Source organism: Salmo salar, chromosome 06 (genome assembly GCF_965601325.2).
Source record: "Salmo salar chromosome 06, fSalSal1, whole genome shotgun sequence".
In the NCBI taxonomy this organism is placed as follows: Eukaryota; Metazoa; Chordata; class Actinopteri; order Salmoniformes; family Salmonidae; genus Salmo; species Salmo salar.
The window spans coordinates 22,888,977-22,903,259 of record NC_138296.1 but is presented as its reverse complement, the minus strand read 5'-3'; the positions used below and the strand labels follow the sequence as shown (position 1 = coordinate 22,903,259).

At 46.5% G+C, this 14,283-nt stretch overlaps 1 protein-coding gene across 5 annotated transcripts in view; it reads left to right on the top strand.

Moving 5' to 3' along the window:
• gprc5ba (G protein-coupled receptor, class C, group 5, member Ba) overlaps positions 1 to 13,360 on the top strand; it is a 28,992-nt gene extending 15,632 nt beyond the window's left edge. For 3 of the 5 annotated variants that reach the window (XM_014202822.3, XM_014202823.3, XM_014202821.3), the window contains exons 2-4: positions 4,319 to 5,347; positions 5,653 to 5,780; positions 7,467 to 13,360. In XM_014202822.3, coding sequence (XP_014058297.1) covers positions 4,321 to 5,347; positions 5,653 to 5,780; positions 7,467 to 7,511 — 1,200 coding nt within the window. In that variant the 5' untranslated portion in view covers positions 4,319 to 4,320 and the 3' untranslated portion in view covers positions 7,512 to 13,360. Of the gene's footprint in view, positions 1 to 3,759; positions 4,121 to 4,318; positions 5,348 to 5,652; positions 5,781 to 7,466 lie in introns of those variants that run through there. The other 2 variants (XM_014202819.3, XM_014202820.3) reach the window with 2 other exon arrangements.
• Positions 13,361 to 14,283: the final 923 nt, after the last annotated feature.

Genomic DNA, 14,283 nt, shown 5'->3' with positions numbered 1-14,283 from the left:
TGATGTTGCTGTTTGTATGTGGCTGCTATGAAGGTGAACTGTGTGATCAGGGGTGTATTCATTCCGACGATTCTGTTGAAAAACATTTCTTAAATGGAAGAAAACGGAATGAAATGAGGATAAACCTACCGGAATTTGTCCAATAGAAACTCTTGTTGGCAACAGTTTGGACGAATGATTCCACCCTAGATCAGCTAGATGCAGGCAAGAGCACGCAAGGTGGAATTGAATGTGTCACTGTCTGTCACCTTGATTACTCCAATTTGTCTATCAACCTGTGCACCTACATTGTAAACGTTCATTCATAGGCTAAGATGTAGCAACCTCATGATGGGTATAGGGAAAATGAGAGTTATGTAGGCTAGTAGCCTAAACCTATCGCTGTTACATTGAGCTGGGTGAATAGAATATGAATGACAGTCATCCAATATGCTGTAATATAAATAAGGCCAACAAATTGTCCTCCCTAATCTTAAATGGCACCGACTGCCACTGATGTAAATATTATGTTACTGTCTATTAATGGCACCTAGAAGCAGATATAGCATAGCACAGATATAGCATAGCACAGATATAGCACAGCACAGATATAGCACAGCACAGATATAGCATAGCGCAGATATAGCATAGCACAGATATAGCACAGCACAGATATAGCACAGCACAGATATAGCATAGCACAGATATAGCACAGCACAGATATAGCATAGCACAGATATAGCACAGCACAGATATAGCACAGCACAGATATAGCATAGCACAGATATAGCATAGCGCAGATATAGCATAGCACAGATATAGCACAGCACAGATATAGCACAGCGCAGATATAGCATAGCGCAGATATAGCATAGCACAGATATAGCACAGCACAGATATAGCACAGCACAGATATAGCATAGCGCAGATATAGCATAGCTCAGATATAGCATAGAACAGATATAGCATAGCACAGATATCGCATAGAACAGATATAGCATAGAACAGATATAGCATAGCACAGATATAGCATAGCACAGATATCGCATAGAACAGATATAGCATAGAACAGATATAGCATAGCACAGATATAGCATAGCACAGATAAAGATGGTGGCTGGAAGCCTTGCTGCACCAGATATCCTCGACACACTCATAAAGCTGTCTGTAATCTGAATTAGTCTAAGCTGCCTTGGAGCGAACCAACACCCTGATAGAGGGGTTTAATGCCAACATTCATGAATCCAAAATGGTGTCTTTTTCTCTTTTGGAACCCACCACCACTATCAGCGACCCCCAGGTTATTTCCATGAGCCAGACCTAATTAAGGCTAACCACAGGGCTTTTCCCATTGCAAAGACAATATGTCAGCCAGCACAGTTTGGTTTGGGTGGGCATGATAGTGTGAACAGGGTGAAAGGGTTGTGTAGGGTCTGTGTTGTATTTGTGTGGTTGTGTGTATTAAAGTGACGCGAGGTGATGGTTTAAAATGAATGCAGTGCTATTGACTGTATGAGGCAGATAGGAAAGTATGTCTGAAAGGTCAGTGTGTGATGTGTTGTGAAGGGACCGGACAGTTGCTGTTGACTGTTACTAGGCTGGTTTAAAAAAGGCTGGTGTGTCAGTGTGTGTGTGTGTGTGTGTGTGTGTGTGTGTGTGTGTTTGTGAGTTTAGATACAGCCTTAGATACTGATCCAGTGTGTTTGGTGTCTCTTTATGTACGTTTGTTTTGTTAGGATGGGATAGGATAGGATGGGATGGAATAGGGTAGGAAGGGATAGGATAGGATGGGATAGGATAGGATGGGATAGGGTGGAATGGGATAGGGTAGGGTAGGATAGGATGGGATAGGGTGGGATGGGATAGGGTAGGATGGGATAGGATGGGATAGGATAGGGTGGGATAGGTTGGGATGGGATAGGATGGGATAGGATGGGATAGGATAGAATAGGATGGGATAGGATGGGATGGGATAGGGTGGGATGGGATAGGATAGGATGGGATAGGGTGGGATGGGATAGGATAGGATGGGATAGGATAGGATGGGATGGGATAGGATAGGATAGGATAGAATAGGATGGGATAGGATGGGATGGGATAGGGTGGGATGGGATAGGATAGGATGGGATAGGGTGGGATGGGATAGGATAGGATGGGATAGGATAGAATGGGATAGGATGGGATGGGTTAGGTTAGGATAGGATGGGATAGGATGGGATAGGATAGGATGGGATGGGATAGGATAGAATGGGATAGGATAGAATGGGATAGGATAGAATGGGATGGGATGGGATAGGATAGAATGGGATAGGATGGGATAGGATAGAATGGGATGGGATAGGATGGGATGGGATAGGATAGGATGGGATGGGATAGGATAGGATGGGTTAGGATAGGATGGGATAGGATGGGATAGGATAGAATGGGATAGGATAGGATGGGTTAGGATAGGATAGGATGGGATAGGATAGAATGGGATAGGATAGAATGGGATAGGATAGAATGGGATGGGATGGGATAGGATAGGATGGGATAGGATGGGATAGGATAGAATGGGATAGGATGGGATGGGATAGGATAGAATGGGATGGGATAGGATGGGATGGGTTAGGATAGGATAGGATGAGATAGGATAGGGTGGAATGGGATAGGATAGGATGAGATAGGATAGAATGGGATGGGATGGGATAGGATAGAATGGGATAGGATAGAATGGGATAGGATGGGATGGGTTAGGATAGGATGGGATAGGATAGGGTGGAATGGGATAGGATGGGATAGGATAGGATGGGATAGGATGGGATAGGATAGGATGGGATAGGATGGGATAGGATAGGGTGGAATGGGATAGGATGGGTTAGGATAGGATAGGATAGGATAGGATGGGATGGGTTAGGATAGGATAGGATGGGATAGGACAGAATGGGATGGGATAGGATGGGATGGGATGGGATAGGATAGGGTGGAATGGGATAGGATGGGATAGGATGGGATAGGATAGGGTGGAATGGGATAGAATGGGATAGGATGGGATAGGATAGAATGGGATAGAATGGGATAGGGTGGGATAGGGAGTTAATGTGGAGGAGAAACAGACAGTCACTGTGAGGTGATATTGATTTCCTCAGTAGCACTACTCAGCCTGTCAGTGCTTTCTGAAGATCTTCTCTTTAAAAGTATGTGTGTGTGTGTGTGTGTGTGTGTGTGTGTGTGTGTGTGTGTGTGTGTGTGTGTGTGTGTGTGTGTGTGTGTGTGTGTGTGTGTGTGTGTGTGTGTGTGTGTGTGTGTGTGTGTGTGTGTGTGTGTGTGTTTTACCTATGCAATGTGCCTCGTCTCAGTGTCTTACCTAAACAGCATGATGCTGTCAGCTCCTCTGTCTGGACAGGAGGATCCCTGTTCTTCTATTCCTGTTATATATATGATCCTGTGGAGGCTGGTGGGAGGAGCTATAGGAGGACGGGCTCATTGTAATGGCTAGAATGGAGTCAATGGAACAGAGTCAAACACATCAAACATATAGAAACCACGTGCTTCTACACCTGCATTGCTTGGGCTTTGGGGTTTTTGGCTGGGTTTCTGTATAGCACTTTGTGACATCAGCTGATGTAACTACATTTGATTTGAAATTTGATGATGTTTGACTCCATTCCATTAATTCCATTCTAGCCATTACAATGAGCCTGTCCTCCTATAGCTCCTCCGACCAGCCTCCACTGATATGATTCTACATGCCTTCCCGCGTCCGCTCAGACAGTGAGCAGTGTTTTCTCTGAGTATGACTCTGTCTGTGGATACTGATGTTATAAAGACGACCGGTAACTCAATGTTCTCCTTTCAAAACAAGTACATTTCCAACCTCCGACTCAGCTTCATGGTAAAGCCATATGAATGGTTTGTTAACTTGTTCTGCTCTTGTTCTGGAAGTATCTAGTTGATGCTCATGATTTTGTGTGTGTCTATATGCATTTGTGTGGGTGTGTGTGCATGCATGCATTGGTGTGGTCAGTGTGTGTAGTATGTTGAAGCTATCAGTGTGTGATGTTGGTAAAGAGCCTCTTGGCTGTGTGTTGACCTCTGGCCATTTACAGGATGGAAGGAGAGAGTCACTGTGCTCCTGTTGTTGCGGATACAAGAAGTGTGGGTGCGTGCGTGCGTGCCATTGGATAACGCTTCCATGTACATACACTGTCACTCACACAGTGTTCACTTGTGTTTCAATAAAACACACAGACAGATTTACAGTAGACGATTTGCTTGTCACATTTTGTTTCACTTTGCACATTTTGATCCAGAAATGACTCGCTGTTTCTCTAACCTCTCTCCTCCCTCCTCCTCTTAGAGATGGCGTTCTTCCCTGTCCTCCTCCTCCTCCTCTCCGTGGTCCAGCGTGGTTCCTCCCAGGACCCTGATGAGGACTCGTTGGCAGTGCCCCGGGGGTGTGGCTGGGGCCTGGTGCGCCCCTACACCCTCCTCTGCGACCTGGACTCTGTTTGGGGCGTGGCGGTTGAATCTGCAGCGGCCGGCGGCGCCCTGGCTGCCATTTTACTGGGTCTGATCATCCTCTGCCGACTACACCACGTGAGCGAGGCGGAGAAGCGCAGCGGCGTGGGACCCATTCTCCTCCTGCTCCTGGGCATCCTGGGCCTGTTCGGCCTCAGTTTTGCCTACCTCATTGAGCGTGACGAACAGCTGTGTCTCCTGCGCCGTGCCCTCTGGGGCCTGCTCTTCGCTCTGTGCTTCTCCTGCCTGCTGGTGCAGGGTGTGCGTCTCCGGAGGCTGGGCCGCGAGCGCCGGAGCCCGGGGGGCTGCGCTCTGACCGGCCTGGCCCTGGGGCTGAGCGCCGTCCAGGGGATCATCGCCGCCGAGTGGCTCCTGCTCACGGTGCTCAGGGAGGGCAGAGCGGCCTGCCAGTACCTGCCTCTGGACTTCTCCTTAGCCTGTAGCTATGTGCTTGCGCTACTGCTAGCCGCGCTGGGGGCGGCCTCCTTCGCTCTCTGTGGGAAGACCCGTCAGTGGCGCTGTAACGCGATCTGGCTCCTCTCCGCCTGTCTGTTGTCCCTCCTCCTCTGGGTTGCCTGGGTGGGCTTCTATCTCTACGGTAACGCCTGGCTGGGGCGGTCCCCGGACTGGGACGATCCAGCATTAGCGATAGCACTGGTGGCACAGGGTTGGCTCCTCCTCCTGTTCCACGCCGTGCCCGAGGCACACTCCTGTCTCCGCTCCCCGCCACAACCCTCCGCCCCCGACTATTTTGACACGTCCCAGGCCCCGTCCCGCATGAGGGAGACCAGCTTTGACGAGGACATCCCCCTCTCACACAGGCAGTTTCCGGAGAACCAGGGCTACGGCTTTGACGAAAACACTGCAGGTAACAAGAGACTTTGACTTTCAAATGTGTATTAAAATTCATGCTTACAAGCTCAGTACAGCACTACTGAGGTTTTACATGTATGTTTCTGTGTATGGGGTTGGATGTAGAACATAGTGACTCAGTGATATTACCATACTGGGCTAAAAATGACTACATAAGAGCAGTGGTTCTTGTAGTGGTACAAACAGTACCTGTACAGCATGTGTGTTAAAAGTTCCTGTGTTGATCTTAATGTAGAATGCATGAATGAATGTGTTTGCAGAAGAGAATAAGAGAATAACGTTGTTCCTCTGCTGTGCCAGGTCTGAGGAGTGCAGGTAATCATAATGGTAACACAGCGCCCAGACCCAGTGCCCCTTTCCGCAGCAACGTGTACCAGCCCACTGAGATGACCATGATCCTGAATGGGGGAGCGGTGAGTTCTCATATTGTACGTTTACACATCCGACCACGCTTCACATCCATTCACAAACTCTATTAAAACTCTGACTATGAGAGAAAGCAGTGTAGACACTTACACATATATAGAAACATACTCTCACTCACCTGGGCAGTGAGCACACACACATTTACACCCACATTTACGCCCCTGTCACACACTACCGTTCACAGGTATTCAAACTCAAATTATTATTCTGTTATTCTGCGCAAGAAAGCCACACATATTAGGTATAAAGCCACATATACACAACACATATACACACCTTGCATGCGTGTGTGTGTGTGTGTGTGTGTGTGTGTGTGTGTGTGTGTGTGTGTGTGTGTGTGTGTGTGTGTGTGTGTGTGTGTGTGTGTGTGTGTGTGTGTGTGTGTGTGTGTGTGTGTGTGTGTGTGTGTGTGTGTGTGTGTGTGTGTGTGTGTGTGAATGAGGGTGTGGGTTCCCTGGGCTGCAGACTAGAGCCATCTCTCCAGTGTGAGTGATGCAGCTGTGTCCCTGGCCCAGTCACGCCCTTTATAGCCCCAGGATGGATGGGTGAGCTCCCTAGTGCATGTGACTACCCTCCAATCACCTCGCTATAAATAAACGCTGCTGACCTGGCAGAATCTGGGGCCACGCATCCAGAAAATCGCTGAGCCAACTTTCAGCTTACGTTCTGGGAACGTTTTAAAATGGCTCCCTCCCTGTCTCTGCTCTGACACCTGCCACTACATTAGAGCCAGAATCTGGAACTAGAAAACAGCCAGAAATCACTGAGCCACCACCCAGCTAAAGCTCTGGGAACGTTTACCTGTGAACCAAATGGTCTCCCTCCTAGTATTATGCTCATAGACCTGCCACCTACATCAGAGTGGTATTAATGTACTTTAGTAGGGAGTAGGGAAAGGAAAGGAGGGGAGTTCTGGAAGTGATGCTCTCTCCTGCATAAAAGAGCAGGATTAGCTGTTGAGACTGAATCAAGAGAGAAAAGGGGAGAGAGGAGGAAGAGAGAGGGGGAAGAGAGAGGAGGAAGAGAGAGGAGGAAGAGAGAGGAGGAAGAGAGAGGAGGAAGAGAGAGGGGAAGAGGGAGGAGAAAGAGAGAGGAGGAAGATAAAGAGGAAAGAAGGTGTTTTGAAGATGTGATACAGGCAACATTCAAAATGTAACCTCTTATCAGGAACGTGTGGTGTAGTGTGGTGTGGTGTGGTGTGGTGTGTGTGGTGTGGTGTGGTGTGGTGTGGTGTGGTGTGGTGTGGTGTGGTGTGGTGTGCTGTGTGTGTGTGTGGTGTGGTGTGGTGTGGTGTGGTGTGGTGTGGTGTCTGTGGTGTGGTGTGTGTGGTGTGGTGTGGTGTGGTGTGTGTGGTGTGCTGTGTGTGGTGTGGTGTGGTGTGGTGTGTGTGGTGTGGTGTGGTGTGCTGTGTGTGGTGTGGTGTGGTGTGGTGTGGTGTGGTGTGGTGTGGTGTGCTGTGTGTGGTGTGGTGTGGTGTGGTGTGGTGTGGTGTGGTGTGGTGTGGTGTGGTGTGGTGTGGTATGGTGTGTGTGGTGTGGTGTGGTGTGTGTGGTGTGGTGTGGTGTGGTGTGGTGTGGTGTGGTGTGTGTGGTGTGGTGTGTTTGTTTACGTGAGTGTCTCTCAACTTCAAACACTGAAAATTACCAAACTGACGTCCCATCTCTTTCTCTCTCTCCTCCCTTTCACAGGTCCCCTCCGCACCCCCGACCTATACGGGGCGGCAGCTGTGGTGAAGGACAGAAATGAAGAAGAAGAGGAAGGAAGAATGGGGTGATGAAGAAGGGATGAAGGGTCCTTTGACAGAGGGATAACCCAGAGAGGATAACTATAACATGGACACCATCAGGACCCCCCCCCTCCCCTCCCCAGTTAAACAGATGACTTACTGAGGGCTTACACACACACCACCCACTCTGTGTTAATCAATTACACCAACCAACCACTGAATGAGTGTGGCTGAGGGGGAGAGCAGGTATGGAGGACAGATCAAAACATTACAGGTAGTTTTGAAGTTAAATCACTGTAGGAGATATTCAACTTAAAAATAACCCTATTTTGGTTGCAAATGCTGTGGAGACCATTTTCATCTGGGAGATGTGAGATTTGAAATGTTGACAGTCAGCTTTCTTTTGTATGAGTCAAGTTAACTCCCATGAGACTACTAAGCCACTGTATAACTTCTGAAAAACTGTGAAACCTCTGTCCCTTTTCAGATATTTGCTCTGTTTTTGTTGTTTATTTTGGGAGAAACTCTTCTGAAGCAGAATGTTTTACTCTGTCCTCCATCCTCCTGTGGGTATGGTACAGACACCTTACAGCCCTGTACCTCACCACAGCCCATCACACAGCACACAATAGAATAACACACGGACAAGTATGGCTTAAACTACAACCTCTCTAGCCAGTGTGTGCCTATAGGTAACTGCCAAAATAAAGGAAACACCAACATAAAGTGTATTATTAGGGCGTTGAGCCACCATGAGCCAGAACAGCTTCAATGCACCTTGACATAGATTCTACAAGTGTCTGGAACTCTGTTGGAGGGATGCGACACCATTCTTCCATGAGAAATTCTAACATTTGTTGTTTTGTTGATGGTGGTGGAAAACGCTGTCTCAGGCACCGCTCCAGAATCTCCCATAAGTGTTCCATTGGGTTTAGATCTGGTGACTGAGACAGACATGGCATATGGTTTACATCATTTTAATGCTCATCAAACCATTCAGTGACCACTCGTGCCCTATGGATGGGAGAATTGTCATCCTAAGGGGGCATAGTTATGGTAGCCAAAATAATGGCCTGCTCAGCATTTTTATACATGACTATAAGAATGATGGGATGTTAATTGCTTAATTAACTCAGGAACCACACCTGTGTAGAAGCACCTCCTTTCAATATCTCATTTTAGGGATGGGCATTTGAAATAATTTCACTATTCGAATAATATCATGATTTTTGCGGGGGATATCTGGATAGTCGAGTTGTTTAAACTTGGGAATTAGATTGCTGTGCAGTCTGTGCTACTTGCATCCCGCTTGCTTGCAGCAGTGTGATTGGCAGGTGCCAGTGAGTTTTACGAGAGAGAGAGCGAGAGTAGCCATACAGGCTAGTTAAACAAATTTGTAGATTCCATAGGTTATCCATCATCCCATCTGGTAGTGCCTGTCTTGTATGCATCAAATCAATCTAAAGAAGCTAGCTATGTTAGCCAGCTATATTAGCCAGCTAGCTAGCTACCTAGGCTAAAAGTACTTAAGGCTATTTTGCTGTGCTTCCTGTCCTTGTCTACAACAACTCCATTCAGATTAAACAACAGCTTACCTGATGGTTGCTCGTAGTTGTAGCCTACTCCTTCTCATTTAACTAACGGAATTCTGTCATATTAATTCCATTCAGCATTGATTAGAGATCTCTCACGTTGCTTACTACACATGGAGCCACTGACTGTAGACGGTGCCACTTTGATTGGCCGACAATAACAAACACGTGAAACCCGTGTAGGCTACTATGGTATGTACTTTATGTCAATAAAACTACATTCAAAAGATAGTTTTATTTAATCATGGCATATCCTTGTGTGTAGCAATGTCAGATAGACAATTACATTTAGACAAAGCCTTTTCATTGTTAAAATAGACAAAAAATGAATACTCTCACAAGTAGTTAAATACTAACATCCATTCGGATATTTGAATATCCGAATAACCGTGCCCATCCCTACTTCATTTACTCAAGTGTTTCCATTATTTTGTCAGTTACCTGTGTATATATGTGTGTGTGTACCTCATCTATATTGGCTCTACTCCAAGACTCTGGACCCCAAAAAACAAAATACTCCTTGTCTAAACACTGTGTTCTGCTTCTACTGAGTAACATGGACTCACCAATACTGAGTAACATGGACTCACCTCTACTGAGTAACATGGACTCACCTCTACTGAGTAACCTGGACTCACCTCTACTGAGTAACATGGACTCACCTCTACTGAGTAACATGGACTCACCTCTACTGAGTAACATGGACTCACCTCTACTGTGTAACATGGACTCACCTCTACTGAGTAACCTGGACTCACCTCTACTGAGTAACATGGACTCACCTCTACTGAGTAACATGGACTCACCTCTACTGAGTAACCTGGACTCACCTCTACTGAGTAACATGGACTCACCTCTACTGAGTAACCTAGACTCACTTCTACTCATCTTGTCTTTCCACTTGTCTAACCCCAAACTGTGAACCCATCCAGGCTGCGGTCCAACTATCCATAACGACAATATGACCGCAAACAACTATACACCTATCCAGCTCACCTAGCACCTGGCGGACAGAGCTAAGCTTCTACTGGACGAACAGTAGGAACTGGGAGAATCCGGGGATCCTGATTGGATGGACAGGATGTCAGTCAGTGAGGAGGGGTCTTGATTGGACAGACAGGGTGTCAGACAGGGACTGTGTATGTAGGTCAGACAGGCTGTGTTTTCCCACAACGTTCTCCTGTGACCACAGAGACTTTCTGAACCAGCAGGACTGAAACAACTGTCCCTTTATATCAGAGAGAAATGGGTCGGCGGGGAGGAGATGGACTTCCCTTTTACTGTTTTTTTTTTTTTCAAAAGTGTGTGTGTGTGTGTGTGTGCATAGAGATAAAAAACATGTTCTATCTGTTTGTGTGTGTGCACACGCTTGTGCGTGTGTGTGTGTTATTGATTTTATCAGTGTTGGGAGGATATACAACAACTGTGCAATACACAGCTCCAGTCCTGTTCCAGTCCTGGCTGTGCCTCTCCCATTTCCTCCAGACTGGTTTCCAGTGAGCCTGAGAAATGGATCCAGAGTTCCAGACGTCTTGGTCAGCTCCAGATACATAACCCCATACTGTCAGCCTATATATAGACAAGCCCTGACTGGGGTCTGGAACTGCCTGACCTGGCCCCTGTGAATGATCAGATATAGTATACTGTGAGATCAGCTATAAGCCTGTGGGGAGGACTGGAGAAGTAAAGGGGGATGGGTAGCTAGAGAAAGGAAGGGAGGAGCCAGTCCTGAGGGGTTACAATAGTCTATGTGACGGCTACATCGCTTTGACTTCCCCCCAATCAGCCAATGTATCTGTGTGACAAAATGGCTCTTTCCCCAGTGTGTGTGTGTGTGTGTGTGTGTGTGTGTGTGTGTGTGTGTGTGTGTGCGTGCGTGCGTGCGTGCGTGCGTGCGTGCGTGCGTGCGTGCGTGCGTGCGCGCGCGCGCGCGTGTGTGTGTGTGTGTGTGTGTGTGTCTGTCTGTCGGGAAGGCAGCACTGCTCTGTGCTGTCCTCCTTATCTGAGAAGCCTCTCTCCCTCCTCTCCTCTCATTCGTCTGTGCTGGTAACTACCGTTTTCTGTGCCAAGAAAGACTCTTGTGTTACAGCAAGGTCTCTGTTTTCAGTCTCCCTTTCCCTTACATACTTACTCCCCTTAACGAGAGAGAGACATGCTGTGTACTGTATATAGTAGTGCTGTATAGCTTGTTTTGGTTAGATTTCTTTTTGACTGTAGAGGATGATTTTTTTTTAAGACACCAGCCTAATATATTATTATATAAACCACTGGACATCTGACTAGTGTAATAATATATATATATATTTTTTTGATTTGTGACTGGATTGATTTTATTGTTATTATTTCATTTTTTATTTTGCTCTTGCTGGTGTCTTTCTTTGTTCTTTTTAACTAGTATTTTAAAACATATTTCAAGATGCTAGCCATGTTTTTAATTTCATTTGATTAGATTATTAACGTTGAAAAACACAACGGTCTGTCTGTGAGGGATCTAGCTAACTTTGGGTGTGGTTTTTCCTACTTGTGACAACCTTGGAAATCTCCTATACAGTATCCTCTGTCAAAACATGTTTCACTGTCTGCTGTAAGTTTTATTATATGGGGAAACGTAATACATTTTTCAGAGATATGACATTCGTTGCATAATGCTAATCAAAAATACTTGTTGTTTTGCACTTCATAGATAATGACTACTGTGTCTGTGATATAATAGAGTGATGCAGAGAGTAGAGCAGCGGTGGTAGAATGACCTCTGATCTATGACCTATGACCCCTGCCAATGGCCAGAGATGGTATGACCCCAAGGGTCTTTTGGTGTAATCCTGGGTCATTGGGTTACAGGATGTCTCTTCACTGGGGGTGGGTAGCAGTGGATGCTGGTGGGAGGAGCTATAGGAGGACAGGCTCATTGTAATGTCTGGAATGGAATTCATGGAACGGAGTCAAACGTGGTTTCCATATGTTTGACGTGTTTGATACCATTCCATGTATTGCATTCCAGCCATTACAATGAGCCTGTCCTCCTATAGCTCCTCCCACCAGCCTCCACTGGTGGGTAAGTAGGCAGGCACTACATGTAGGCCTAACCATAGAAATATAATTACTAGATTGGTTATTCTGTATATGGCCCTAACCCATAGTGCTGCATGCCAAGGCAGGCTTTGTTCGGGCCTCTCCGGGCCAGACCCAGACCCGTTCTGACTGCACTGTGCCAGGCTCCAGTGGGACAGGCTACAGGCCTCAGAGTGCTGGCATAGGATCAGTTCTGCCTTTTAGATAATACTGAATAAGATTATATGAACAGGAGAGACCCGATCCTAGATCAGCACTCCTACCCTAAGACGCTTTGTGAATACGGGTCCTGTCCTCAGGGCTGTGGGTGGACAACAAGCAAGGAACAACTGTGGAGATTCACCCTCCCAGAACCGAAGAGGGGCGGGTTTCAATTCTTCAATCTTGTGATGTTTTCACTCAATGTGGAGTACAAAAAAAAAGTAAAAAGCTGTTACTTAGTAGATTTTTGCACTCGTCGATGACTACCTATCTGTGCATGCTCGTCACCATTTATATACATGTCCATTTATATACATGTAAGTACCTTTCTCTCAGACGTAGTGTTAAATACTAATTATATTTATGTGAAGGTCATGTGACAAAAATCATATTTTTTAGCGTATATCAGATGACAGTTTTATGTCTGTGCTTTCTTGAACACGAGAGAGAGATAAAGACGGTTGTAAAAGAGAGACGGTAGAGAACTGTAGGGGATGTCAGGGGATAGGGTCCAACACAGGCCAAAGGGCCCACAAATAACCTGTTGGAGTTGCTTGTGACATCATCAGATTACCCAAATACTGCACCCCCTGCCAGTTTGTAAGGAAATCTATATGAAATGCCTAAAGATCTAGATCTTCACGTCTGTGTTTATAAAGATGCTATGAACAAATTAGGGTGAGATTTTACACATACTACTGTTCCGTCAAGTTCGTTTTCCCCCCCTGGGCAGCCCCATTTGTAAACACCCCTCCTGTCTGGGTTTGACATGTCCTTGACTTGTCCACTCCTGAATTGGCTTGCCTTCACACTGTTCCATTCAGGGCATCCGACGGAGGTGGTATTGGTTTCCACAGCTGTGACTGTGCAGTGACGCAGCATGCCTATGTATAGAACTATGTTTCCCCTGATTAGAAGAACAAACAGTTAACTCTCAGTTTCTGTAACCGATTCAGGCAAACGTTCAATAAAGTGTCATGTTTGTAGTTAACGCCTTTCGATGGATCATGTTTTTATTTCTAAACAAGAACAGGCCCACTGGAACTCTGTCCCAAGGCGTCCCCAATGGCACCCTATTCCCTACATAGAGGTCTGGTCAAAAGTAGTGCACTATATAGAATAGGGTGGGTGCCATTTGGGACACAACCGTGGTAATTTACGACCACTATAGAGTCCATAGTGAATTACTGGGACCCTAAAGTGACAGGTATCAAGACTGATTCGTCCATTGCTCCTTACTCTCTGTTCCAGACATTGAACATGGAAGGGTTAAAGCTGTTCAGTTGGTTTGTCAAGACGTCACTGGGAGGTGACAATGACAGATATATAGGCCAAATTGAAATACAGATCTTCAGAGTAGTGCAGTAGTACCCTCCACCCTTTCACATCCCCAGTATAGAAGGGCTAATATCCATAATAGTTGAGGCCCTGATTAGAAGAAGAAAAAAGTTTCCTAGTTTGTGACCGATCCCCAAGATGTCATAGCCTGGTCTGTATATGCTTCCGCCTTCTCCCCAGACTACTCCCCAGCCAGAGTTACCTTCTCCCCAGACTACTCCTCAGCCAGTTACTTTCTCCCCAGACTACTCCTCAGCCAGAGTTACCTTCTACCCAAACTACTCCTCAGCCAGAGTTCCCTTCTCCCAGACTACTCCTCAGCCAGAGTTCCCTTCTACCCAAACTACTCCTCAGCCAGAGTTCCCTTCTCCCAGACTACTCCTCAGCCAGAGTTCCCTTCTCCCAGACTACTCCTCAGCCAAAGTTACCTTCTCCCAGACTACTCCTCAGACAGAGTTACCTTCTCCCCAGACTACTCCTCAGCCAGAGTTACCTTCACCCCAAACTACTCCTCAGCCAGAGTTACCTTCACCCCAGACTACTCCTCAGCCAGAGTTACCTTCACCCCAGACTACT